Raw genomic sequence first — 26,144 nt, forward strand, 5'->3', positions numbered from 1 at the left:
CTTTTAATCCTTCCCCTCCCTCCCTCAATGGAGTCAAGGCGGTGCGGAATAATGTGCATGGAATTGACTGGGTGTTTCTTGTTGCATACAGTTTTCCTCTGCAGTGACCTTTAAGCCTTGTATTAGTTGCATTTCCATTTAGGGAATCCTTAAACTATTTGATGTTATTGGGAGGGGGACTTAGACAGAATCAGAATTTTAAACGTTTGTTTGCTAAAGGCAAGTTGCCTTCTTAGTGGCCTCTGGAACATCATGCAGAAAATGCTGTACACTGGACAGCTTTCAGAGAGGCTCCAGCAGAGCAGCGCTCGGTGAGAGGGTCCATGGGCAGAGCAGCAACATGCTGGCACTGCAAGAGGTGGTGGCTCAGGACTTGCACTCTGCTCATTGCTGTAAGCTGGAGCCAGAAGTGGGAGAAAACGTCTGGCACGGGAAGCATTCCGTGTTCTCTGAAGTACACTGCAGGATTTCTCAAGATCCTGGACACATTTTAAGTTTTGGAGAAACTGTGCCTTAGTGCAGTGTCAGGGAAGGTTCTGGAAAGCAGCTCTTCATTGGCTCCTTCTTGACCCCTTCCTTGCACACTCAGATTCTGGGAAATCAAAGCTTGACAAGAGCTAGATTGTAGCAGGAACAGGTAAGACTTTTGACTGTGTTCATGAATGCATCTTGGAGTTTCACATTAGTGTCTAATCCTGTTTTGGAATCTTACTTCCTTTTTCTCCTTTTAACTCATATTATGACTTGTATGAGCTCTTCAGGTGTTGTTTTACTACTGTGTTCAACGTAAGCTTTTGTTTCCTCTGAGTACTGCAGCATTCATGCTCATGTTGCTGGACACGGCTCACAGGCAGACGTGGGGTTCAGCCCTCGTGGGCACAGCATACGAGGAGGCTTGTCCCACTGAGGTGGCCTGGGAAGAACAGCAAGAGAGGTTGTGGAGAACCAGCTGGCACCAAGACCCCACTGCTGTGAAAATAAGAACAGCCCTGTGTTCTCATCTTGATATCTTTGTGAAAGTTTCACCCAATTTCTCAGCCCTAAGACAATGTCAGTGGTGGGGGAATTAACTTGCTAAAAGGATTTATTCCCACCTAAAGTTTTAATGTTACTTTATGAGGCTGTATCAACTGTATTCCTGGCAAAGGTCAGATTAGCAGTATATGGACAAAATGCTTGCCATATACTTGCTACAGGTTTATCAGGCACTGCAGGGACGAACCAAGCCTTGGGTGTACTGGCTGTAGGGCTGATTTCCAAAGTTATGCCAGCCATACTGAAAGTGCAGGCCTGGCTCCAGCTTATGTTGCTGTGCAGAAAGGTAGGGGTCTTCATAAGCTGGAGGCTTTCTTGGTCCACAGGTACTGGAGCTATTTCACAGCTGTTTTTATTGTATCTGTTTCCTACAGATCTGCACAGGATGCTTGTTCTTTTAATGTCCTACTTTTTATTATGATTATAGATTGAGTGCCAGCTGTGAAGAAGGCAGTGTCTGTAATTGCAGTTCTGCCTGGGAGCGCCTGGCAGCATCTGTCTTTCTATTAATGTCAGACTTTTTTCTTTGAAACAGACTTTTGTTTGGATGCCTCACTGAATAATCTGTCAATAGTTGAAATAATACCTTGATCCCACAGTAAGCAGCGCTGCCAAAAATCCTGCTTGCTTGTCTGGCTGGTTCCATGGTCACAGCTAATAAACTGTCTTTACTCGCGTTGCAGCTCATTTTGCTCCTGAATCGCCCTTGCTGCTATAGATCTGCATGTGCTGGCTGCACTCAGCTGGTGACTGGTTAATGGCGTGTATACAAACAACTGCTTGATCGGCTGTTTTGGGCCCAAGTCCGTCTGCATGGGTTATCTCATTCCTCTGACGCTGCCTGTGAACTTGCTGGGGGGTTTTAATGATGGGACCGCTATTGAAGACCACCTGCCTGACTTGTGGCTGACCAGGGCTGAAAATCAAAGCCTAGCTGGACTTCTGTCTCTCTTGCTTGTAGTTGTGAAGATGGTTGTATCTAGCTTTTTTGTTTCCCCTGTCCTTTTTTATTAGGGATGGAGGCAATGGGAGGGAGGGAGAGGAACATGAGGGGGCCATGAACCAGTTCCAGGTTTCATGAAGCAATAAGAAAGGTGCTGTTCTAAATGTTCTAAGCTCATAAAGGCTTGCAATCTACTAATATAGGCTACTAGACTGATAGGCTACTACACTGATTTAATAAGTGTTCTTTAATCTATTTAGGTATTTTGCCAGTCCTTCCAGTTTGTATGAGAGGAACTGATGCCATGCAAAATTTTTGTTATTTCTCTGGGTCATTTTAATGGTTGCAGAAATTTGTCAAACAGCAGTGTGCTTGTGCAACCGAGTGTTATTTCTGAGCAAACAATGAAGATAAGTCTCAATAGTTGCAGGAGTATTGAAGTAATGTCATCCAACAAGCTGTACTTTGAAAATGGGTACCACCGCTTGGCTGATGTGGTGGTACAGCTTAGCAGCTTTCTCAGTACTACCTTCAGATATCTTTGCTTTGTTATACACTGCTTACAGCTGATGAGTATGTGGTGAAAACATCACATGTGCCCTTCTTAGCCTTTGTGTGGTAATTACATGTTTACGAGGCTGTCAGTGCTGTGGAGAAACAGAGGTGCTGCAAGAGCGGGTGTTTAAACAACCAGTCACACACTTCAATGTAGTTTTTAAACATACCGTATCAGTGCGTGCTGTTGTATGTTAGCAGTTGTTCAGTGCTGTGTGAAGCCTATCACAGTCGTGGTTGTGTTAGTTTACCTTCCAGAGGCTTCCCTTAACAAAAAGAAAGGACCGCCTGTTTGTGAGCCTTTGAAAGAAATCCCAAATTCACAGAAGTCTCCCTAGTTTGTAGTGTTTAATGTTGTGTGTATATTTCTCGTGAATCACAGAATGTCCAAGTTGGAAGGGAACTACAGGGATCAAAGGTGAGACCCCCCGTGGAGCCCTGCGTTCAGCTCTGGGCCCCCAGCACCAGCAGGACATGGAGCTGTTGGAGAGGGTCCAGGGGAGGCCGCGAGGATGCTCAGGGGCTGGGGCAGCTCCGCTGCAGGGCCAGGCTGAGAGCTGGGGGGGTTTGGCCTGGGGAAGGGAAGGCCCCGGGGAGAGCTCACAGGGCCTGCCAGGGCCTGAAGGGGGCTGCAGGAAAGCTGGGGAGGGACTCTTTGTTGGGGTGCAATGACAGGAAAAGGGGGAATGGCTTTAAACTGAAAAAGGGGAGGTTGAGATGAGATATTAGGGAGAAACTCTTCACTCTGAGGGCAGTGAGGCCCTGGCTGAGGCTGCCCAGAGGAGCTGTGGATGCCCCATCCCTGGAGGTGCCCAAGACCAGGCTGGATGGAGCTGGGGGCAGGGGGCCCTGCCCATGGCAGGTAGAGGCACTGGATGGGCTTTAAGGTCCCTTCCACCCCAAACCATGCTGTGATTCTATGGTGTTATATGTTTGCTAGAAAATGAAATGGTGCTTTGTGTTGTCAGTAGAGAGCCCCCAGGCTGCTCTGGTGGTGGGGAGCCGTGCCGGTGCTTCCCCCACAGCAGCCAGCTTCTGCCCATTGCTGCGACGCTCCCATGGGAGGTGAATCCCTGTGCCTGCGCTGCTCACGCTGTCCTGGAGCCAGTGCTGTTAGGTGCTCTTCATTCACCAGGTTTCCAGTGACACTGCAGCTGGTGAAATTTTGGGCTTGATATATCTGACTGTATGTGACTGGGTGAAGCCTTGCGGCAGTGTGCCAGTTAACCCAGATGTGGGGCTGGCAGACTGGAAGTGCTCCTTATACTTTTTGGCAAGCTGGCACTGTCCTGTAGGCTAATCAGAAATTAAAAAATGTAACCTGGCTTCCATTATGGTGCCCAGTGCAGGCAGCCATGGTGTGGGCTCAGCTGTCTGTCTTGATCTGTTAGAGAGCTCTCGAGTGTGTACGTGCAAAGACCCACAGAAAAGGATCCCTGTCCCAGGCCCACGGTACCTCTGTGTGCCCAGGAGCTTGCGTGGGCCCCGTGCTTGTGAGCTCTTCAGTACCAGCCGGCTGGCCTGCGGAACAGGCGTCTCCCCGGAGTGCATCACAAAGATGATGAAGATGTTGCAGAGGTTGCCTTTCTGTAACAGCAAGGTTCGTAACGTCTGTGAGGGTACAAATCGGGGAGGCACTTCTCCTGCTAAAGATGCCTGGATCACCTCATGGGTGAAATGCAGTTCCACAAAACGCTGAGCCCTTCATTTACAGATGAGTAATGTGCTGTAAATTGCAAGGTCATGGATTGGAGGCAGGGGAGAGTGAGAGGACACTGCATGTGCTGAGTGATACCATCCAGCAGTTCAGTGAGCTTCTAGAAGATACACAAGAGGCTCAAGGATGCTATGGGAGGAGGGAGATACAGTCAGTGAAAGCAAGGAAATGTTAGTAGGACTCCACAAAATGTTATCAGGCATTTGTTTTAAATACTGTAAGCAGTTTTGTCTCTCTCTATTTGAAATAGAAAACATTAGAAGAAATAGAGATTATTATTGTGATAAAGAGTTGCTAGTGACTTGTGGAACAACAGTAAATAGTTTGACTTTTTTAACCTAAAAGTAAAAACAGCTCCACAAACCTGAGGTGATGGAGTTACACTTTGATCTCCTTTCCCTCCGGTCTTTCTCCTCTCCCTTCTTCTTTCCACCCTAACCCAAAGCAAGAAAGAGAGAGAATTTGATGAATAATGCTGGTAAAGCAGCTCTAACTGGCAGAGGGGAAACCATCAGCTGTCATTGCTGAACATCTGCAGGTTTTTTTTTGCTTTATTTTAATGTATCAATCCTCTGTTTTAGGGCTTCCACTTAGTGTGTGCGGAGGCCATGCAGGAATCTCATATTGGCACACATCTTTGGCTCGTGCGTATCTATTGTCCTCCTCTCGAGAATCGCACGAGTCCCAACCCAGATGTGATATTTCCAGGATGAACTGCCACTTCAAATGGTGTTGAACCATCTTGGATCTCTGGTCTGTCCTGCTTAAGGTCACGTCAATTTGAACTGTGGAAAGGATTTTACTTGTATCAGGTTACCGCAGATTTTAGGAGAGTTTTTGCCTGCTCTGAGCATGGCTCGTTTGTCTAATCCATTGGTGTTTTCACTGCTGAGCTGGAACTCCTTTAGACTCGGACAGAAATTTCACTACACTAGCAAGTAGCTTCAAAAGATAAAGCTAGCTAGCATGAGAGAGAAGTAGAAGATGTAATTACCTGTTTTTTATCTAATGTAGCATGGGACTTTGAGAGAAGTGAAGTTATGGTGTTAACAACCAACCTTATTTCTTGGTGATTGCTTATCAGCATTAATAACCTGTGCACTTTAGCAGCAACTTATCAAAGCTTCTGATTTTTCTATATGTAGGACTATTTCCTTAACTGCTAATGACAGTCTGGACTCCAGTTAAAAGGCCGAAGAATGGGTGCTCAAGTTGAGTGTAGATATGAGGTGTCAAATTCCTTTGTTCTCTTACTCAAAGGACAAAGATGTGAACAGGAAATAACTAAGCTTTATTCCTTTTCCTATAAGTCTCTCTTGAATGTATTCAGGAGGAAAAAAGCCATTTCATAAATGCATTCCACTGTCCTTTTGACAGAACCAGGATCTGTAGTAATTTTGTTGGCATTGCATGAAAGTGCTGTGAACGAAACGCTTGAACCCTGTCTTTATCTGCAAGTCCATCAAACCATTTCAGCATATCCAAAAGCTAGAGATGTGTTTTCTTACTCAGTTTTGTAAATGCTCATTTTATTAATAGATTTGGTTAGAAGCCAGCTAGAGGCATCTGTGCAATATTTGCTAGGAGGAGCTTTATGTAAACGTTAACCTTAGCAGTTTTTATATACATTTAACAACCATAAAAATGTTGTACGTGGTGTGTGTTCATGCGTACATGCACACCATTGTAGCACAGACTGTTGCATCACAGTATAGCAAACATTCAAAAGAAAGTTGTAAGTGTTGTGGATTTAAAAGTTTTATTTAATAAATGTGGAGAGCAGTGCTATGCTTGAGTCAGATCCAAACAGAATTTAGTTAGATAACAAAAGGCCACTTTGGGGTGAGGATTTCATCTCTGCTTCTTTTTCCCATCAGATAGGCATGCAATTTATATGGATTTTACAGAACTGAAGTCATGATGTATGTGTACTGATGTATATTGGTTGGCAGTAATTGTCTTGGAGAGCTAGTAGGCATCTTAAATGTGCAGGTTGCTAAAGTCTCCAAGTAACAAAGCAAAATAGTTTGAGAAGCTTGAGATGCTCCATTGCTTTCATAAGTCCTCGGTAAACTGGCAGTGGATCTGTATCCCCTGCTTGTTATTGCCTGCTGGAAGATGATTACTAAGTGGGAGTTGATAAACGAACATTTCTGAGTTTCTAACTATTACTAATTTGGTAAGATCTGTACTATTCCAAATGTACAAGTAAGATTGAGGTATCCCTGTGGCAGAAGAGACAATGAGGTGAATGTGGAAAGGATAATCTCGAAATCTTGAATTTAACAGATATAGAAAAACAACATGAAATAATTTATCCATCTAATAGATGAAGATTTTGTGTGTGTGTATGTATGTGTGTGTATATATATATATATATGTATATATAAAGGTTTAAAGTGTTTGACACTTTGTGATGGCCAGAGAAATGAAGGCTCTTGACTGAGTGTGTTTGTGTTTTATTGCAGTATGGTGCTGTTCTGCAAGGGCTTATCAGCTGATTGCTCACAGGAAGAAAAGAAAAACATTGCTGCATTCGGAGGAGGATAGATCATAGCTCTGAACACTTAATTAAACTGATTTCCAAAAAAAAACCATTAATTTAAATAAGGCTGACAGCAAACTTAATTTGAAAACCTGTGCTATTATAATCAGAAATAACATTTACTTTCAGCCTATATTTGAAGCTACTACATGCATTTTATAGCCATAGAGCAATTTTCTTTGAGTGAGACCTGTGGAGGTCATTTAGTATGACAGCCTGCTTAAAACTGGGCCAACTACTTTGTTACATGTGTCAAAAACTAATGTGATAATCCAGGAAATAGGCAGCTGTACAATCATGCTATATGCTGCTGTTGTTGAGTGTGTAAAATAGATCTGCCAAAGCTGAGTGCATGCACTTGACCACCACCCTAGGCTCAAATTGTGCACTTAGTAAATTATTAATTGCTGAAAATTTTGTCTATAAACTTTTTGGTAAGCAATGTGCTGACTTCTGGTGTTGGTGGATAACTAGTGCTCATTACCTAACAAAAGTCTCGCATGAGGCGATCTGAATTCTTAGGCCGATGTATCTTCTGAAAAGATCCTGTTTTAAATCATCCCTCAGGGCTCTGAGTTCCATTGTCCCAGAGCTAAAAACTGACAGTGTGGTCAAAGTTGTCTTGGCTTGTGGAAGATGAGTTGTAGATATTTTACAGGTTATTTGACTATTAATTATGTGGTATTTGTGTTGTCTCACAATACTGTTTGAATTGTTTTCAGCTCCAGTGTGGGAGCTATCTGGACAGAAACTATATGTAAAATCCAAAGGAAGTAAATTAACATAATCTCTCTGGTGATAATTTAAAACAAACAGAAAAAAAAGTGGCATATAAATCAAGTAATTTGTTTCAATAATCAAACCATTTAAGTCCTTTTCCGTATTGCTAATGTTTTCTTTGAAACACCATTGTTTAACAACTCGATACAGCTGGGATTTAGAAATTCACTCCTTTTGCTTTGAATGATGAATGCATAAGTAACAACACTCCAGCACTCCTACTTCTCAGATGTTTTTTTCATTCAAAGAATGTAAAGTGAAATACTTACCTTGTGCAAATCCATTTGCTTATCTGGCCTATCGTATTGCCATATCCACAAGGATGTTTGACGAGGTCCCATATTGGTTCCTTCTCTTCTTCCCTTTCTGAAGTTGCCCTTTTCAGTGAGGAGGAAAAAGGTCCTGGTGGCAAGTCTGCAAGGTCAGATTTATGGCTTCAACTGAAAATGTTGTAGTTAATTTTTTATTTTTATTTTTTACTACAAGTAACTCCACATCTTTATTTCTAAAACAAACTTTCTGTAAAACATCAGTTACTCTTTAATTAAAAGAACAAATCTTGCATGTTTCCTGGCCCTGTTCAGCACTGATGCATGTACTGAATGTTGTGCCTGTAGTGCCTGCAGTGTTTGTGGGAGAGGGAGAGGCTGGGAGAAGGGTGGCGAAAGGGGATTTCACTGCAGTTCTTATCCAGATTGCCATTAGGCAACATGAAACTTTTCCAATACAAAACAAAATACAAGAAAAAATAACACAACAGACCTGTGCCACATCTACAAACGAAAACTGGGGTGTTCTTACTGACTAGACATGCTTTCAAGGAAAGCATGACTGAAAGTCCTTTTCTTCAACCTGAGCAGCTAATGGACATATCGTGGTGAAAAGTATTTGCTTTGTGATCTGCGAAGCTCGTGTCCTCTCCACGGCTCACTCTTGTCATGAGCTGGCTGAAGTTGGTGGTATCAGTCCCTAAGCAAACGGTGTCGGTGACGATCGGACCCGGAGTGGCCGAGATGAGGGCTGTCCACTGCTGCCCCTTCAGCAGACGTGGCAGAAGGGAGCCTTTGGCAGTGGAGCTGGATGGGCAGCTGGAGGTGGAATATCTTAATCTGCTGCTTTGAGACTCAGCAGTTTGTCTGCCGAAGCCCTTAGCTGGTAATCTAATGTGCTGCTAGGACAGTTTGCGAGCCAAAACCACAAGATCTGTGTTAAGGCACATTATGCTGTTAAATACATAAATGCTTAAATAAGTCTGCCTGGTTTCATGACCAAAAAACAAACAGTCCTTCTGTTTAAGCACTACATATGCAATATTTACGTTTCGGGGGGATGGTGCAGGTCACTGTAATAACTGTAAAAGATCCCTAACTATGCAGAAATGTAAGTTGTGTGTGTTATTTTCATATTTTGTAGTATTATTTTCACATGATTTGCATTGCCTGTGTTAGTATAAATGCATCTAACTTTATTTTGTTACCAGAGGACTAAGCAGGCCTTTTGGAGTGCTGGCGGGTGGCGTATGGTATCTTACCACTGTGAGATGACTTGGGTTTTTTGAGCACTGCACCAAAACAATGCTGTATTCAGGAGACTCCAGCAGCATTCACAGATCGGCACTGGGCGCGAGTTTAACAGATGCAGAATTTCTTTACAACAGAACAATGAAGCATCTGAACATCAGCAACTCGTGGCCAGCTGACTGGAAAAGGAGTCTCCAAGCATCTACAAAGAAAAATTGTGAAATATTGTGATTGTACCTTGGCACCTAGGACGGTGGAATGAAGTGTGGGGGGGTGCAGTTAGACATCAATGCGAAGTCCTGTTACTTGTGCAGCATATACAGAAAGTTGGGAAGATGTTAAAATATATTATATGTATATCATATATTTCAATATATGAATACCACTTATTGAAAGTTTTCATCAGTCCTGTAGATGATGTGACTTCAGGTTATGCTTCTTTGCACAATGATGCTGCTTCATCAGGGTCAGCAGCAGCAAAATGAGTGAGTTTTGTTCCCTGAAGGTATTGGAGAAGCCTTTCCAGTATCACTCATGGTCTTTGATTTTCTGCCATTCCTACTGTGTTGTAGGATTTTATAGTTCCTTTGGCATCCCTTGAAAAAAATATTGTTATTCAGAAGCATAAGTTAGTCCTTGTGTGGACAATGTTCAGGCAAACCTACCATTGCAGAACTCATGCATCACTGAACCAGAGAGCTGACTGGTCTGCATTGGTCTGTGTCTTCCACATGATGCAAATCGTTCTGGTCACAGTCATTAGTCTGTTTTTTACCTTTTGTGCTGCAATTTTGTCCCCTGATACATTTGAAGGTAGTGTATTATTCAACACAGTGGTGCATAATGCAATGAACAAAGCTGAATTCCCAAAGCTGAAGGCTTAGATAAGCATGGTGTGGCAGGTTACAGTTAAAATGGTCGAAGGTTTGGAAAGAGGAGGAAGTGGATGTGTCATTTTAAGATCTATCAATGCTGTAACAGAGTGGAAGGAACATAGAGGATCATGAAGTCATTTTTGGTCAGTGCAAGAAGCCAAACTTTGTGAGCACATTCATAAAACAAGTTCTGCAATATCCAGTAGGACCCACTAGTCTTCTCTTGAAACGCTCTTCCAGGTTTTTGACAGATTATTAGAGATTACGGGTTGATGGCAGTCTTTTGTTTGTTGCTATTCCAGCCCTGTTACTTCTCTTTCCCGGTTAGATACAGGATCATAGGATAATTCGGCTTCAGCAGGTCATTCAGGGCAACCTCAGGCTCAAAGGAGAGTAATATGATTATTGCATTAGGATTTTGCAGTGTTGCAGCCAGACCTTCCATATGGAAAGTCAGTGTGTTTTGGTGTTACCTGCAGAGAAACTGGGAACAACTTTCTTTCCTCGACCTGTATTCAGTAGCATCTTTCTCAGGTGTGGACTGGAAAGAAAAACCACAGTGTTATGTTGTCCCTGGAAGCTTTTCAAAGAATTCCCTTTTCTCCTGTTACCTACTTCAGGTCTGCTTGTGCTTTCTGCTGTGCTTCTAGATGTGTACCAGGAGTACGGAGTACTCCCCTGCTGTTGGAGAGACAGCTCATTCCGTCCATTGACGCAAATAGAAATGAAAGTTCAGTGACTCCTATGTTTAGTGGTTTGGCATCTTTTCAGTGCAAGGTTAGTATTTTAACTTCGTATATAAGGAGAGGGATTTTAATATTATTCCAGTTTCTAGCTAGCCAGCCACATTTCATAGTTTCAGCCTTCGTTCAGCATTCATTAGAGCTGACTTAGCATGCACCTTCCATTTTCCTTTCCCCAACCTTGCCTTCTGGGTTTGCAGAGCTGCGGAGATGATGCAGGGGTCAGCTGTGCTGGCGCTGAACCAGCCCTGCCAACCTACAGTTTGCTTAAATGTTGGTTTGCTGGGGACAATGTGGCAGCGGTCAGTCATAGTTTACTATTTTCTTTGAAACAGTTACATCATTACAAAGGGCTCTTTAATGTTATTTCTGAAGCCGACTGTGAAAATTGCAGATGAATGAAGTATTCCTCACCCTGCCCTTTCTGCTCCCTCCCCTACAGGAAAGGAGTGGTGCAGAATGCACAGTGAATGGCATTTCCTATTTTGTGAAACTGGCAACATGTACAAAACTGATTCCACGTGGGACAACTGCAAGCAAAAATTTCACCTGCCCATTAAATAAGTTTCTATTCAATTTCTTCTGGCTCATGGGGTAGATTTATACGTAGTAGACATGCATATTCAGCACTGGCAGACTTGGTTTGTTTTCCAAGAACAGGGAGGTAATACTGACCAGACAGTTTTTTTGGTCTGTTTTCTCAACTGCAATAAAATATTTTAGCTATACTTCTGCCAGCACAGATCTTGTTTATCTGCGTTCTCTTCTGATGAGGGTGATCTGCTAGAATACAATTTGTTGTATTCTAGTAGATTTTTTTTACTGAAACACTTGAAAGTAATTTATTGAAAGACTTAAAAGACTAAAAACTGTCTTTCTTGCTTGACAGCTGGGTATATTTTGAGACTTACCTGAGACAAAGTCTTTAAGTAGCATTGAGTGCCCAGTAGAGAGACCTGGTATCACATATAAAAGGCAATTGTCTGACACGCACAGGGTGAAGTGTGCTTAAGCAAAGTCATTTTACTTCCTCGAGCATGAGAATAGTTGTGCCTTTGTGTCAGTGCAACTGGCTATGCATTCTCGCATTTGAATCCAGGTAAACACAATTTCACTGCCAGAAGCCTACTTAAATTCCCTTCCTTCATGAAAACATCCTAAAGGCCCATCCCTGACTATGCATATACATTCCTTCATGAACACGAGTTTTAATTAATGTCTTCGTGTGTATTTGCACAGAGAATGGAGTCAAAGCCTGCAGAAATGGAATTTTAATGTACGTGTGTGGTGGTAAATGATAGCTAGGAGCTGTGACCCTCCCCTTTGCAGGGATAAACCCAAATCATGGGGAGTTTGTAACAGGAGAAGGAATTGTCCCTGTTCTGCATGCCAGCACCTCTGCAGCTTCTACATTGGTCTTCTTCCCACACACAAAGGAGCAAAGAAGAAAGTACTCACACCAAGTATTTTGATTGGATTTATGCTTTGGAGTTAATAAGTCAGAAGTAATCATTTGAAACCCTCAGCCTTTGTTCTTTAAACCATCACTGTTACTATGTTGTCTATTGACTCTCTAGCACAGGCCGAGGCACCTGTATCCCTCCTGTATCTCTGGATTATTTGCTTTTGCTTTTTCTGTTAATGTTTCCTTTGCCCTGGGCCACTGCTGCATAGATAAACCGAAGACTAGTCGTTAGGGGCTGGCCAAGGTGTGACCTCTTGTTGTGAAGACGTTGTGCTTCTGGAGCATCGGTGTCATCCAGCAGTGGGAAGAGGTGAGACTAGGGCGCAGTGAGCACCTGCTAAAGTGAGAGAAGCTTTCATGTGTCTGCAGGGATGCAGAGCAGGATGTTATGTCAGTCCATGCTCAGGAGGGAAGGGAGTTCCACGTGAGAGAAGGTCTTTTCCCAGAAGAAAATGATCCATAAAATGGGTATCTACACTCAGCTGCCTTAAAGCAGTGCAAAATGAGATGGTTGGAGACTTGACGTGATTTTTCCAGCAGTTGCTCTGCTTGAGTATTAGACGGATGGAGGGAAAGACTGGCAAAATGTGTTTCTGAAGCAGTTTCACACCCCAGTGAAGCCCAGCCTGTGATCTCACTGCAAACTGATCCCCCTGCTCCTGGCACAGGTTATCTCAGAAAGTATGCTGAATTCTAGAAATAGCAATGAGCCTGCAGAATGATGCTGTCTGTCTGCAATTCCAACAAGTTTCTGTTTATCTGGCGGTGCAGAGGAGTGACCAAGTAAATGATTAATTATGAAATGCCTTTATAATTTGAATTGCAGCGTTGGAGTGGTGATTGCCTGGTAGGGTGCCTTTGTTTAATGGTCTGCGTTCTGCAGATGTTGTTTTGGAGTATTGGTTCCAAGTCTTGCCAACTAACTCTTTTCTTTATTTGTACTGAGTGCATTTGAAGTTGCATCATTTCCTCGGTAAGAACAGTTTTATTTTTGACTGGAGTGTTTGTCAGGTGGGAGAAATCCTAAATGTGAGTGCTCTCTGGTGGCGAAGATTTCTGCTTCAGCCTTCTGATTTCTGCAGTCTATTGTCCAATGGCAGTTAGATGCGAACATATGATAGGTAACTGTTTCTGAAAAGATGCATATTTGCATAACAAAAGTATTTAAAATTTTATTTGGTACTTCATGTTTTCCATTAAAATTCAAAGAATCAGTAAGTGGTGTCAGGTGGTTTTGCTTATGTCTGGACTTAAGCATTTTTGTTTTAAACTCATTTCCCTAAAAATAAAAACCACAAAACAAAGCAAGAACCCTCTTCTTTCCTAAGCAATCACTTCTGTCCCTTTAGAAGATTTCTTTTCTTTGACCTACTGGTTTATATTTTCTCACCATCAGTGGATGCTTTAATGAGGTAATAAAAACAGTGTAAAAACTTCTCGTGAAAGAGCTGACATACTTCACCAAACTAACGCGCAGACCCTGCCTTTCCTTTTGGCTGCTGAGATAGTTTTCAGATGCCAGAGTAATAAGTGGAAAATTCAGAAGACGGTGATAGAGAAATTACTGGAAGGAACACAATTGTTATTTCCCCATAACAATCTCCTCGACCTTGCAGCACATTCATGATTGTCATGGTGCGTACAAAATTACAAAATGGGGTTTGACCGAGGGAATAAGGAGAGGCGTTCCTTTTGAACACACCGTGGCTGGCTTTTAATAACAAAACCCTGCTCCTGGGTGTTTTATGCAGGCACCAAAGTGGTCAGGGCATTCTGTGTGGCAATGAGCTTTCCTCAGTGGATGCCTGCCGGGATCCTTGAGCATTTCCCAGACCTCATTCCTACTCCAGTTGTGTGACCTCGCCTTGCAGCAGAATAGCAACTTTAACACAACTTACACCTCCCCGTTTGCCTTGCAGTCGTTAGTTGTTTTCTTAAGTTTTCATGAGTTCTTCTTGGGCGAGGAAAACCAAGAATCTCATACCAAAGCAATGCAGCTAGGAAAACAGCCACTGCTGTTTTTGGCCCACCACAGCGCCGGACTACGCCGTCTGATGAAAAGAGGCTTTATCAGCAGCGAGGGGTGAGGAGCAGCCGTTCGTTTTAGGAACATCTAAGCACAGCTCTGGAATTTTAACTCCATGCTGAGAAATGAAGATGGATAGAGAGGTGAACAGGAATGTGAGATGTTGACAAAGTCTGTATCCTCAAAGCCACGCTTACTGTGAGATGCCCCTTTGCCAGCCTGGAGAGGGAGCCTTCTCCTCCTCCTCCTCTGTCTGCTTCTTGCCACGGGGGCTGAAGGTACAACTCATCAGGGTCTAAAAAAACTCTTAAACCTTGCCTTAAAGCTGAGGTGGTGGCCACGGGCAGGCAGCACACCAGCTGCCCCACGTGATGGGCCTTCTCCAGGCTCCTGTTCCCAGCCTCCCGCCACGCACCCTTGGCAAGCACAAATCTGGGGGCTCTGCTTCTGAACCAGCAGGGACAGGGAACTGCCGAGGGAAGAAACTTAAACTGTGCTCTGCTACTGCAAGTGTACATAATTCATTGCTTTAGGAGAAGGTCAGAGTATTGGGTACTGGGTGATGACTTGGCACGATGCTTCTGTAGGAATGCACTTTATTTTTTTTCTTTTCAGCAGCTAAAAGGAGCAGCCTTATGCTTTCTGTGCTTGCCATGAATCCTCTGGCTGTGCATCTCTAGTACAGCTTGAAACCTCGTCCCGAAGCCACAGTGTCTGTTTTTTATCACTGAGTGGTGCCTTCTGGGGTGGTTATGTGCGTGCTGTGCAGCAACTCTTGGGATGCAGTGTGCGTGTTCGCTGGGCAGCTCACCTACTGCGGACAGCCTGCCTCCGAAGAGATGGGATAGACTGCAGTTTTTGATGACCTTGTGGTGGTTCCCACTACATATGTATGTCCCCATGTGATTTGATCTCCTCAACAAGCAGTGGTGTGGTTTTTCTTTTTCAACCTTTCCTATGTATATGCAGAGCCCCCCGTGCCCTCCTGCTGTTGGGAGGGCAGAAGCTGAGCAGCCTGGTGTGAGATCTCGCTGCATCCACATGTGTCTTCTGAGCCTTTGGCATCTTCCCAAGAGCACAATCCCCAGCGGTTTCGTACTTCAGAGAATAAAATTAGGGGTGGCAAGTGACAAGGACTGAGGCTTCCTGTCTACCTGTGGCTTCCCTGCTTGTTTATTCCCTTGAGGGGATAAACTGGACTTAAAAATAGGCTGCGATTTGGTATTTCATTCCACACTTGCATACCAGTTGCTTGGCATCATAGCCTCTGTCAAATTGCTTGTGTGTTATCCACTGGTTTTGTTGCAGCAGTTAGGAAAGAGCTGCTGCACCGCAGTTAGTATCACTAATTGTTACAGGCATTATCTTTTCTAAAACACTTTTAGTAGCTTTCAAGTAGCATATATATCAAAAATATAAGATATCTTTGCATTTCAAGCCAATTAAAGTTTTGGGAAATGCACATTAGTACTACCTCCAGTCGAAACTGAATGCAGGAACAAAAGGACCTTTAGCAGTTCCTGTGTCTTTGGCAGTGATGTATTTCTGGAGTTAGAGGCAGAATTGCTTTGAGGAAGGGGAATGCTGGTTGCTGGATTGCATTTCTTGAGTTTTATTACACCTGCTAAAAACTAACACTTCCAAGATGCTGCAGAAAATTCTCAGATGAACAGTAGAAAATGTCATGCCTGTCACCACGTGGGGGTGGTAATAAATTCAATATTGCTAGAATTTATGCTGTAGTCCATGGAGCATTAGGAAGGCTCTTCTTGTAGCCTGTAGAGGTGTTATGGTGCCATCTAATGCTGTAAGATTTAAATGCAGGATGCACACAGGTGCTTACAGAGATGCCGTGGTTTGATTGATCTATAAATCTGCTGTCGTCTTTTCTCCTACAGCAAATGTTGTGTGAATTCTTCAGCTGTTAATCTGAAATTCCTTGTGTGCTCATCTTCTAGAAAACACTTTGATAAAATCTTGATTTCTTTGGAAACAGCTTTTAACTTAAACCTTTTTTTTTTTTTTTTTTTTCCTTCCAAAATGATTCAAATTTATTTTTTTCTATCCTGTTTCCAGAAAGAAAACTAATGAGCTGGTAGACTTTAGGAAAGCTATAATTTAGGATTGTTTTCACAGGTTCTTTCAAAGCTTTCACTTTTGATCTAACAGTAGTGATAAAAGCTCATTGTAGTGAAAAGGATGAGTGGAAGCTAATTGCTCAAGTTGAAAGGCTGTAATTTGTTTCTTGGCTTGTATCTTTGTTTACTCTCTTGCAAATGTTATTAGAGCTCTGAGTGAGGGGGTTCAAAACCTCTGCTAATCTGGACAAGCTCTGAATGTGAATAAAGAATTTGCCTTTAAATCCACTTTGTGAAACATATAAACCCATCACTCATCACAAACTCATCTTCGCTTATCATCAGGTGTAGAAGCAGTAAATTATATTAATGTAAATCTCACTAAAGAATTCATTAAAACCATTTGTTCCTGGTAGCATACTAATGGAAACAGAAATACCTAGTGATGCTGAAAGCAGGCTTGATTGCACTGGCAAACCAGAGGTTTGCTATCCTCAGAAATAAAGTCAGCGTTTGTACCACAGTAATCTGATCCGTCATGCATCCATAAGTGAAATAGCAGGAGAAATTTCCTTTGTACATAGTAAGATTTGAAGCTAATCCTCATTCGTAGTCTTCTTTACTTAGAGACCTGATGTGATGTGCTCATACACTGTCTGGGCCCCGCTGATCACAGATAATGACCTTATTCAAGTTGTGTTTTTTTAAGAGTTTCAATACAATGATGAATTAAAGAGTTCATATGATGAAATGGGCTACTTGGAAAACGTTCTGGAGTTCTACATTTAACTAATTCTTTCTTCCTTTTGTCTCATCCTGGGTAGGTTTGAAAAAGGACGTATTTATACGTTTATTGGGGAAGTGGTCGTTTCCATGAATCCTTACAAGAACTTGAACATCTATGGGCGTGACATGATCGAGCAGTACAAAGGAAGGGAATTGTATGAGAGGCCTCCTCACCTCTTTGCAATTGCTGATGCGGCTTACAAAGCGATGAAGAGGCGATCAAAAGACACCTGTATTGTAATATCAGGTAAGCTGAAAGAGCTTGTCTTTGTGATGAACACTTGATCTTTGTGAAATTTTAGGCAGAAGAAGGATTTGTCTAATGATAGCGTTTTAGAAAACTTCATTAATCTTAAAACTGCTTATTTGCATTTGAATCTGTGTGCGGAGACCTCAACAATTATTTCTTATCTGATTCAGGAGCTGGTGTCAGTCATTAGCTTAATCTGTGCACGTAAAATGTAACTTGGAGGTGAGGCCTCTGCTTGCTGTGCCTGTGTGTATGATGATTGGTGAGAATGGCGTTCCTGTGTCTCCAGCAGCTTGGAGAAATGCTGATTTTTGTCCCTTAGCTGACTGGTCAATGTTTTGTTCTGTTTTGATGGCTGAGCTGTTTGCTTGTGCCGGTGCTAACAGTGGGAGCAGTGGTTGTGCCATGAACGGTCGCTGTCTGGATCCTGGCACTTCATTTCCTTGATGTCCCCGTGCTTTCGCAGCTCTGAAGGGCCTGAGACCCGAGATGGGGTGCTGAACAGTAGCCTCTTGTACTGCAGTTCACAGCTCTGCTGCAATCCGAGCCTCTGCATGCCAGTCTTTCTCCTCTAACAATATTCCTTTTGATCCTCTGTGTGCTAGGCCTTTTACCAACCTGTGAAATCTTACATCATAACCGCTTCTAAGTCAGCCCAGCAGTAACAGCCACACAGGGTTATGGCTACATTCAGAAAATGCAAGCTTATTTGTGCATACTTTGTGCTTTAAAAAGACACTAGTGTGGTAGAATTTGGATGCTAGTCAGTGATTTGCTTTGCTGTTTTGCTCTGTTGTGACTTTTTCTGTATTTATGCCCTTAGGTGAAAGTGGGGCTGGGAAAACTGAGGCCAGTAAATATATTATGCAGTACATAGCAGCCATTACCAACCCTGGTCAGAGAGCGGAGGTGGAAAGGTAAGGGCTTCGTAGAAAAGTGAAATGGCTTTGTCTCTAGTAGACTGTATAATGCCATTTTATTTGATGGTCTCTTGCCAAATCAGCATGCAATTACTACATCATTACTACATCATCACTACCTGTTTTCTTCAGATAAAACTTTTACTGTGGGAATTTGCGATATTGATTGCTGACTACTAAATTGATTACTAAAATCACATAGAAAAGTTAGGAAGAACTCAAGCCTTCAAACTTTCAAAATAAAAACAGCATTTAGAAATCACATTTTCTGTGTCAATTTGCCTGGAATATGTGAGTGTTAGTATATTATGTTGAGCACAAGCAGCATGTTCCATGACTTTTCAAGTTTGCATGCACCTGAGTCGCAACATGTGCCTGTCAGTCTTAGGGTAAAAATTTTTGCGGCAAGGAATATGGCTTTCTGCTGAAACAGATTTAACACCTACCTTGAAAAAAAAATGCTATTTGCAAAAGAAGTCAAAAAATTGCTTTCAAAACTTATGTATGTAAAGGAACTGCATTTTGATTGATGCTGTTTTCAGAGGATTCTTTGGTTCCCATTTGCTCAGCTCTAAGGAACATTACCAAAAGCTTCCAGCTGATGTCCCTTAGGATTGCTAATGTCTTACACATCTGCCTAGATATGCCATCAAAGAGTATCTCTGTTGTTACTAAAATATTCTCTAAAAATGCCTATGAAAAAAAAATACGAGTCTGGACTCATCCTGTTCCCTTTTCCATTTATCCAGAGTGAAGAACATATTGCTGAAATCTAATTGTGTATTAGAGGCCTTTGGCAATGCCAAAACAAACCGCAATGACAATTCCAGCAGGTTTGGAAAATACATGGATATCAACTTTGATTTTAAAGGCGATCCAATAGGTGGGCATATCAATAATTACTTGCTTGAAAAGGTAAGCCAAATTCAGTTTTAGTCAAAGGCTTCTGTAACTGTGTAGTTACTTCAGTGTTTTGCCAGTAGTGTTTTCCTTTCAGATGTGGTACGTCCATATGTGATATATGAGGGCACAGAATATCGTTAAATCTAAAGTTTAATTTCTCTCCAAGAACTAATAAGAGTGAAACGCTGCAGAAGCACAAGCACTGCCCTGTTGCAGAAGTACTATAACACCACTGCTTTCAGAGTTCACCATCTAAGAGACCAGTGTTACTTAGAAGCTTGTGTGCATATAGGTCTGTATGTTTTGCATCCCAAATAAAAGCTGAGATTAATTTAACATCTGTAAAACTCCCTCCTTATAAGTTCCCACATTGAGATCTTATTGTAAGTTCCCACATTGAGCCTGGCGTGATCATTTAGCAACGATGCTTTTACATGTTACAAATGATCCTAAGCATAATCTTTTTCATGTCATTAAGTGGTGGGTGGCTGAGAACACTGGAATATGTAAAACCCTGTAAAGAAACAGGGCTGGGTCTATTAACAGTTCTCATTATGTGTGAGATGCACGTCTGGCTTTAATTTGTGTGTTTGACCACATCTGCTAACTTGCTTTTTTGTTTTTCTTTTTTACTTCTGCCATTATTTCTCTGAAGTCTATTTCCAGAACAAATATTTTATTTGAAAAAAAAAAAAAAAAAAAGACATGATACTTTCATGCAAAAAAGAGATGGGGCTGCAGCTGCAGTGACCTAAGTCTTGATCAGTTATTTAATATTCTCGATTTCTATCAAGTTAAATTTGTTTCCAGTTTGAAAGCAGTTGAGGTTTGGGTACAAACACAATTATTCAATAGACAGTGACTTTGCAGAACGAACTCACACCTCATGCTCCATTGGTTGAACTTGCAGTGTGAAATAAGGATATGTTTCTTGTTGACTGAATTTCTGCTGCATTGAAGTTTTTCTTTTGCTATTTTATGTGAATTTGGAATGAACACTTTGAAGATGGAGCTATTGGTTGCTTCCTAAAACAATGTCTGTGTGTTAGGGTAGGGAGTTAATTTCGGCTCAGGCTGGGTGCTGTTGGTCAGCCTGTGTTTGGGTTTTAGAAGCGGTTATTGTAAGGCCCTTGGTATGGCTGTGGGACATTTGTTTGTAGTCAAGTGGTCCTGCTTTTACTTCCAGCAATTAAATACCTCTTGAACTAAAATGATGTTTTATTTGACTCTTCCATGAAAGCAATTCTGTAGTTGCCACATGGGCTTTCTGATTGGAATTAACGTATTGCAGCTGTTTCACAAGCTGTTTTTTTTTGATTATAGACTTCAGACACCATGATCATGCCTAATTAGTAATGTTCATTATAAACTTACTGTAAAATGAGGTTAGTTTGGAGGTGTTCTAGCAGTGGTGAACCGATTCTTTGGTTTCTAAGGGGAGGTGTTTGAGAAGCAAGCCATCCATATCCAGAAATACCTATCCTGTATTTTTTTCCCCTGCAGTCCCGTGTGATTGTACAGCAGCCAGGAGAACGAAGCTTTCATTCTTTTTACCAGGTTGGTATTCCTTTGTCGAAGCAAATTACTTTTTTCCTGTTTCCCAGACAGATAGGCAAAAGACAAAATTTTCACCCTCTCATGTGTTTTGCAAAGGATTCCCTTGTTGTTACATCTTGGGTGATCTTAGTTTCTTTAGTTTTTTGAAGAGGCCTGTTTTGGAGAAAGAGCTTGCTTTTTCTACCCTCCAGTCCCATATTAACACATTTGTAAACTTAAAAGGAGGCTAACTAAGCAATTATGGTAGAATATTGGACTTTGACTCACTGTTTTATTTGTAATAAGTCTAATTCCTCTATTTTCTCTCGAGGCCCCTAGTTCATATGGAAGTAATTTTATGACACCGAGTTCACTTTCTTTTTTTCTTTCTGTTCTTTTTAATGTCTTCCATATTTTATGGTGATTCCCTTGTGTGTCCTGTGGGGGAAATGGTCAGCCTATTAGTATAACCTTTATTCTCCCTTGCATTGTGAGAAAACCGTAGGTTTATTTTTATTTATTTTTATGTGCTCAGTAGTCCATGAAAGCATGTTAGCACCTTGCTCACAAATGTTGTGTTTCCCATGGGAAGGTCTCAGCGTATAGCAGAGAACATAAGTGTGCTTGCCAGGGCTCATCTGTGATGTATCACAGGTGTACACGTCTGGTCTATGAAGTTCAGACTTGTTTTCTAGGCAGTTGTACCATTCAAAAAGTCAGTCACTTAGGCAGAGCCCTAAAACAGCGCAGACCACGTATTTTGAATATGTGCTTGTGACTCCAGGTACCATAGCTGATTCTAGCATAGCAGTAACTTCATGTTTTTATGGTTTAGCTTGGCAAGCAGGTGAATGAGAATTTATTTAGTATAAAAATGATTGATTTACTATGAAAAAGGAAGGATTTTCTTTATTTTGATTCACCTTTTCTTACTCTTTGTACAGCTCCTCCAGGGGGGTTCTGACCAGATGTTGCGTTCTCTACATCTTCAGAAGGATGCATCTGCATACAGCTACATCTCTCCTGGAGCACAGCTAAAGGTGAGGGTGTTGTCAGTGAGTTACAGGTAACTTGTTTTAATATTGTATGTGCTTCTTGAAATGTTTCAAGTACTACTGAGCAAGTAGAAGTGGAGACCAATATTTATGGGATAAATATTAAAAGATAACACCAGTGTGTTATTTTTAATGGAGCTTCTGGACCTAGGGGACAAGTGCACATGTACTTGTGCATACTTCACTTGTTTCTAATTATATATATAAAAAAAAAAAACATCAAATGTAGTAGGAAATATCACTTTTGTTAATAAATGCAGCCAGAGATACTTGACCTGTTAGCAATGACAGACTTTTAGTGCTTTGTAATGATAACTGAAGAAGCTGCTCTGTTTAAAAAAAAAAAAAATCCTTGTGGCTTTTTTGTACAGTAGGACCATTTAAGTTACTGAAGCATTCATTCTTCATATCTGACATACCCTCAGAGGAGCCTCTGGGCAGGAAAGAAGGGAACAGACCAATAAGGTTTTTAGGAAACAAGAACGCTTTAATCCTGAACACTTTAAATACATCTGGAGTGGTTCCTAGTGTCATCCCTAGGAAGCAGGGTCCAGACAAAAGGCTACCTGATTTCCTAATTGCTTTCTTGAGATGCTCTTTGGCATACAAACCTGCAGACCTACTCAGAGGCCTTTATCAGTTTCTTTAGAAATGTGCAGTGAAAAGAAACCAGATGATCAGGAAGGGAGGGGACAGAGACTCACCTTGAGAAAGATGTTGACCAGAACTTTGCTGTTAGTGCTGTGCAGCTTTTGCTCAGAGGGTCTATGACTGCACTATTTGTAATTCGTGCTCTGATTTTTTATGAATAGCTTCTGCACTTTCACAGCAAATTCCACTGGGAAAGTATTGAGCTATTAAAATGTTCTGTGATGGATTTCTCTGTCTCACTGCTGGGTTCAGCATACAAGTGGACAACGACTGATGAGGATCAGGCAAAAATCTCGTGGCAATTTCTTGCATCTGAAAATAGTGAAGCACGTATCTTGCCCATGGGCATGCAAAGTCTTTGCTTTCTCACTACCGTTAAGCACATCATGTCCCAAACATCTTTTTCCCCTTAGTGTTCCATCAATGATGGTGCAGAGTTCAAAGCTGTAGCTGATGCCATGAAAGTGATAGGCTTCAAGCAAGAGGAGATTCAGACTGTCTACAAAATTGTGGCAGCCATTCTTCACTTGGTAAGTTCTCTGCCCGCAGGTTTGAGTAGGCTGCTCTTCAGAAGTCAAGCAGCGCACTTGTACTTCCTGCAGATGTAATTTTCTCACTGCAGATCTGTTGGCTGGAGAAGCGTATGCAATTTACAGCTTCCAGTTTGAGTGAAATTCCTTGATAAAATAAGACACTGCAGTAATGATGCAAGATCACATTTATTCCTGCAAATTCCAGATCCCAAACCAGCCATACCACAAAGCATGTGGATCTGTAAATATGAGTAGAAAATGTTGGGGTTTTGGCAGTGAGTGGGTAGGAAGCACTCAATTTGCCATCCTTCTACCCTCTTGCTCTCTCTCCATCACCACTGTGACTACGCTGCAGGGATGGTACTTCACTTTGGTATCAGCTTGAGCACAGTAGGATACAACAGACCTCCTAATTCTCTGTATTCCGATACCAAGGAAATCCTTCCTTCACTCATATTTTCCCGTGACCCACAGAATTTTCTTCCCTTTTATAGTGTTCCTGTAGCTCAGTTCTTGCTCCTCCTTGAGAAGAGAAGCACTGTAGGCAAGCAGAGAGAAGGTGGCAAAGAAAACTGCAGCTTTTTTTCAATTTTCTCCTCTTTGGCACAGTCCTGCCCCAGTGCTGGGAAGTGGGGTGGAGGCAGAGCAGAGTCAGGCCATGCTGGCAGGCTGTGAGACTACTTGCAGGTAATACGGTGGTGTTGCTGCCGAATTCTGTCATCACAGGTATTGAGCAACAGTGCCATTGTGGTATGTTGTTACTCCAATCCTGTTAGCAGTGTTGATTTGTCAGCTTCTCCAGAACATTCACCTAACCTTTGTGGGCAACAGCATTGCAATAATAACTGCAGCTTACTGTTTTTGTAGTGAACGGCAGTGAAGGTGAGCTGCTGCATTTGGAATTTGTGTATTTAATGCCATTTACTATTACTAGACTCTGAATCTTGAAACAGTGTTTGATTAGATTTCCAGAAATCTTTGATGTTATTTTTCTTTTCCAAAAGCTCAGATGAACTCCAAGCAGGAATGCATTCCTTTGAGTCAGGCTTTGTTGCTTCCACTGATTCTGGATGTTTGTGGTTATGTGGATATGCAGGCCTCAAATACCAGATGGGATGTGGATGGACTTGGGACATACTAAATTATATTAATACAATTATTGAGAAATTTATTTCTTGCTAATTATTGCAGGGGAACTTGAAGTTTTCTGTGGATGGAGATACACCTCTAATAGAAAATAGCAAGGTTGTGTCAATCATTGCAGACTTGCTGTCAACAAAATCTGAGATGGTGGAGAAGGCTCTTTTGTTCCGAACTGTAGCTACAGGTCGGGATGTCATTGACAAACAGCATACTGAACAAGAAGCCACCTACGGCAGAGACGCCTTTGCAAAAGTGAGTTTAAATTTCCTTTCTCTGCATCTGATTTTATATGTGACAGTAACTCAGACACTTTGCTTTTGCTTTTGCCTTTTGGTAGAGTTGTGCTTGGTGCAGCACAGAGTGATGATGCCTGAGGAGGACTCTCTCTAATGAATTGTCTGTGTAACCGCGTTTTCCAGTGCTCACATCCCAGTAGGTTTCCTGGGTGGATCAACGAGTATAGTGCTTGCTCAGACAGGGAAATTCTCTTTTTTTCTGACTCTGTGCGCTCCTGTGTTTTATAGCTGCACTCACCCAGAGTGCAGCAATAGGGGGACTGCAGAGCAGCACCATCTCTACCCTTCCCTGGCTGTGACACAGCTTGTGATCATAACCAGCCATGCTTTTCTGGTAGGTGAAAGAGGGAAGGGAGCTGCAAGATTAGCTTGCTGGCATCTGCAAAAGGAATATGCTGTATAGGGCTAAATATTTTGGAAAATATGGTTCTTGACTTCCTTAGCAGTTAAACTCAAAGGGTAGAGAGTAGAAGAGTAACATCTATAACTTAAATTGGAAAAAACATGCTATCCTTTTTATGGAAAGGTGGGATACTGATAGCAAAAGGAGTAACAATTGTCCTTCCTTTGTTAAGAAATAAAATGATAAGGGAAGAATGGATGCAGTTTTTAAGGTTCTTGATTATTGACTTTTTTTCCACAAAGAAGATATGTTTGCACAGCTTTGGAGTACATTTTGAACATGTAGACTTTGAAGATACTTACATCTACAAAACATTTTCCTTTTACAAGGTGTATGGAACATTTTACTGTTATTGTTCAGTTGCTAGGTTTCTGTAACTGAACTCTGACTTATTCTTCAGTATTGTTAAATAGTTCACAGGTGTGGAAGTTATTAGCCAGCTGAAAAGCAGACTGGAATCAAATGGGGTAACCTCCATACTTAGTGACCTTTCCAAGATTTAGACTTCAACTAAATGAGATTTGGAAGAAAGAGAAATATTTTTATAGAATATTTTCTTCTCGTCAATGATTGTTCAATTTTTGTTTAGTTTGGGCAGCATCTTGAATTAAGCTTTGTAGCACCGTATGTTGCACGTAACAGAAAGAACAGAGACAGATGCAGGCAAAATTGCTCAGTGTTTGTTTCCTGGCAGGCTATATACGAGCGCCTCTTTTGTTGGATTGTGACGCACATCAATGATGTGATCGAAGTGAAGAACTACGACACTACAATACATGGCAAAAACACAGTCATTGGTGTCCTGGATATTTATGGCTTTGAAATATTTGACAACAACAGGTGAGACATACTGTTAAAGCACAGTGCTGTGCCTTCTTTTTTCCTAAGTGAGAAAACTCACCACCTTTTTTTTTTTTTTCCTTATGTTTTTGCAGTTTTGAGCAATTTTGCATTAATTACTGCAATGAAAAGCTACAGCAGCTCTTTATTCAGCTAGTTCTGAAGCAGGAGCAGGAAGAGTACCAGCGAGAGGGAATTCCCTGGAAGCATGTGAGTGATTTGGCAGGGGAGGGAGAGGTTGGTTTGAGGTCAGTGGAGCAGTATAGGTCACACATCTAAAGTTGGTCCACGAGTAAGCTCCTGTTCAAGTCAATAGGACATCTGTGTCCATGCCAGTTGTACTATCAGGCTTGCTGTCTGGAAATCAGGCTGTGGAAAAAGCTAACCCGTTATCTTGCAACCTATTTTTATGGTTTTGGAGAACAATTGATTCCGGATCTGTGTTAAAATTTCTCTTGGCATCTCTGTGGCTGAGTTCCTAATCTGCACGCTTATGTATTTTGTGTAGCTGTAGATATTCGGGTAGAAAAATTCTGGGCATTCTGT

General features: G+C 41.9%; 1 protein-coding gene across 7 annotated transcripts in view; it reads left to right on the forward strand.

Moving 5' to 3' along the window:
- The window catches only part of MYO1D (myosin ID), a 157,564-nt gene that overhangs the window by 18,800 nt on the left and 112,620 nt on the right, over positions 1–26,144 (forward strand). For all 7 annotated transcript variants that reach the window (XM_035347447.1, XM_035347449.1, XM_035347448.1 and 4 more), the window contains exons 2-10: positions 17,107–17,315; positions 18,142–18,235; positions 18,988–19,153; positions 20,645–20,698; positions 21,622–21,717; positions 22,797–22,913; positions 24,108–24,311; positions 25,453–25,598; positions 25,694–25,808. In XM_035347447.1, coding sequence (XP_035203338.1) covers positions 17,107–17,315; positions 18,142–18,235; positions 18,988–19,153; positions 20,645–20,698; positions 21,622–21,717; positions 22,797–22,913; positions 24,108–24,311; positions 25,453–25,598; positions 25,694–25,808 — 1,201 coding nt within the window. The remainder of the gene's footprint in view (positions 1–17,106; positions 17,316–18,141; positions 18,236–18,987; positions 19,154–20,644; positions 20,699–21,621; positions 21,718–22,796; positions 22,914–24,107; positions 24,312–25,452; positions 25,599–25,693; positions 25,809–26,144) is intronic.

The sequence above is a fragment of the Oxyura jamaicensis genome, chromosome 27 (assembly GCF_011077185.1).
Source record: "Oxyura jamaicensis isolate SHBP4307 breed ruddy duck chromosome 27, BPBGC_Ojam_1.0, whole genome shotgun sequence".
Lineage (NCBI taxonomy): Eukaryota > Metazoa > Chordata > Aves > Anseriformes > Anatidae > Oxyura > Oxyura jamaicensis.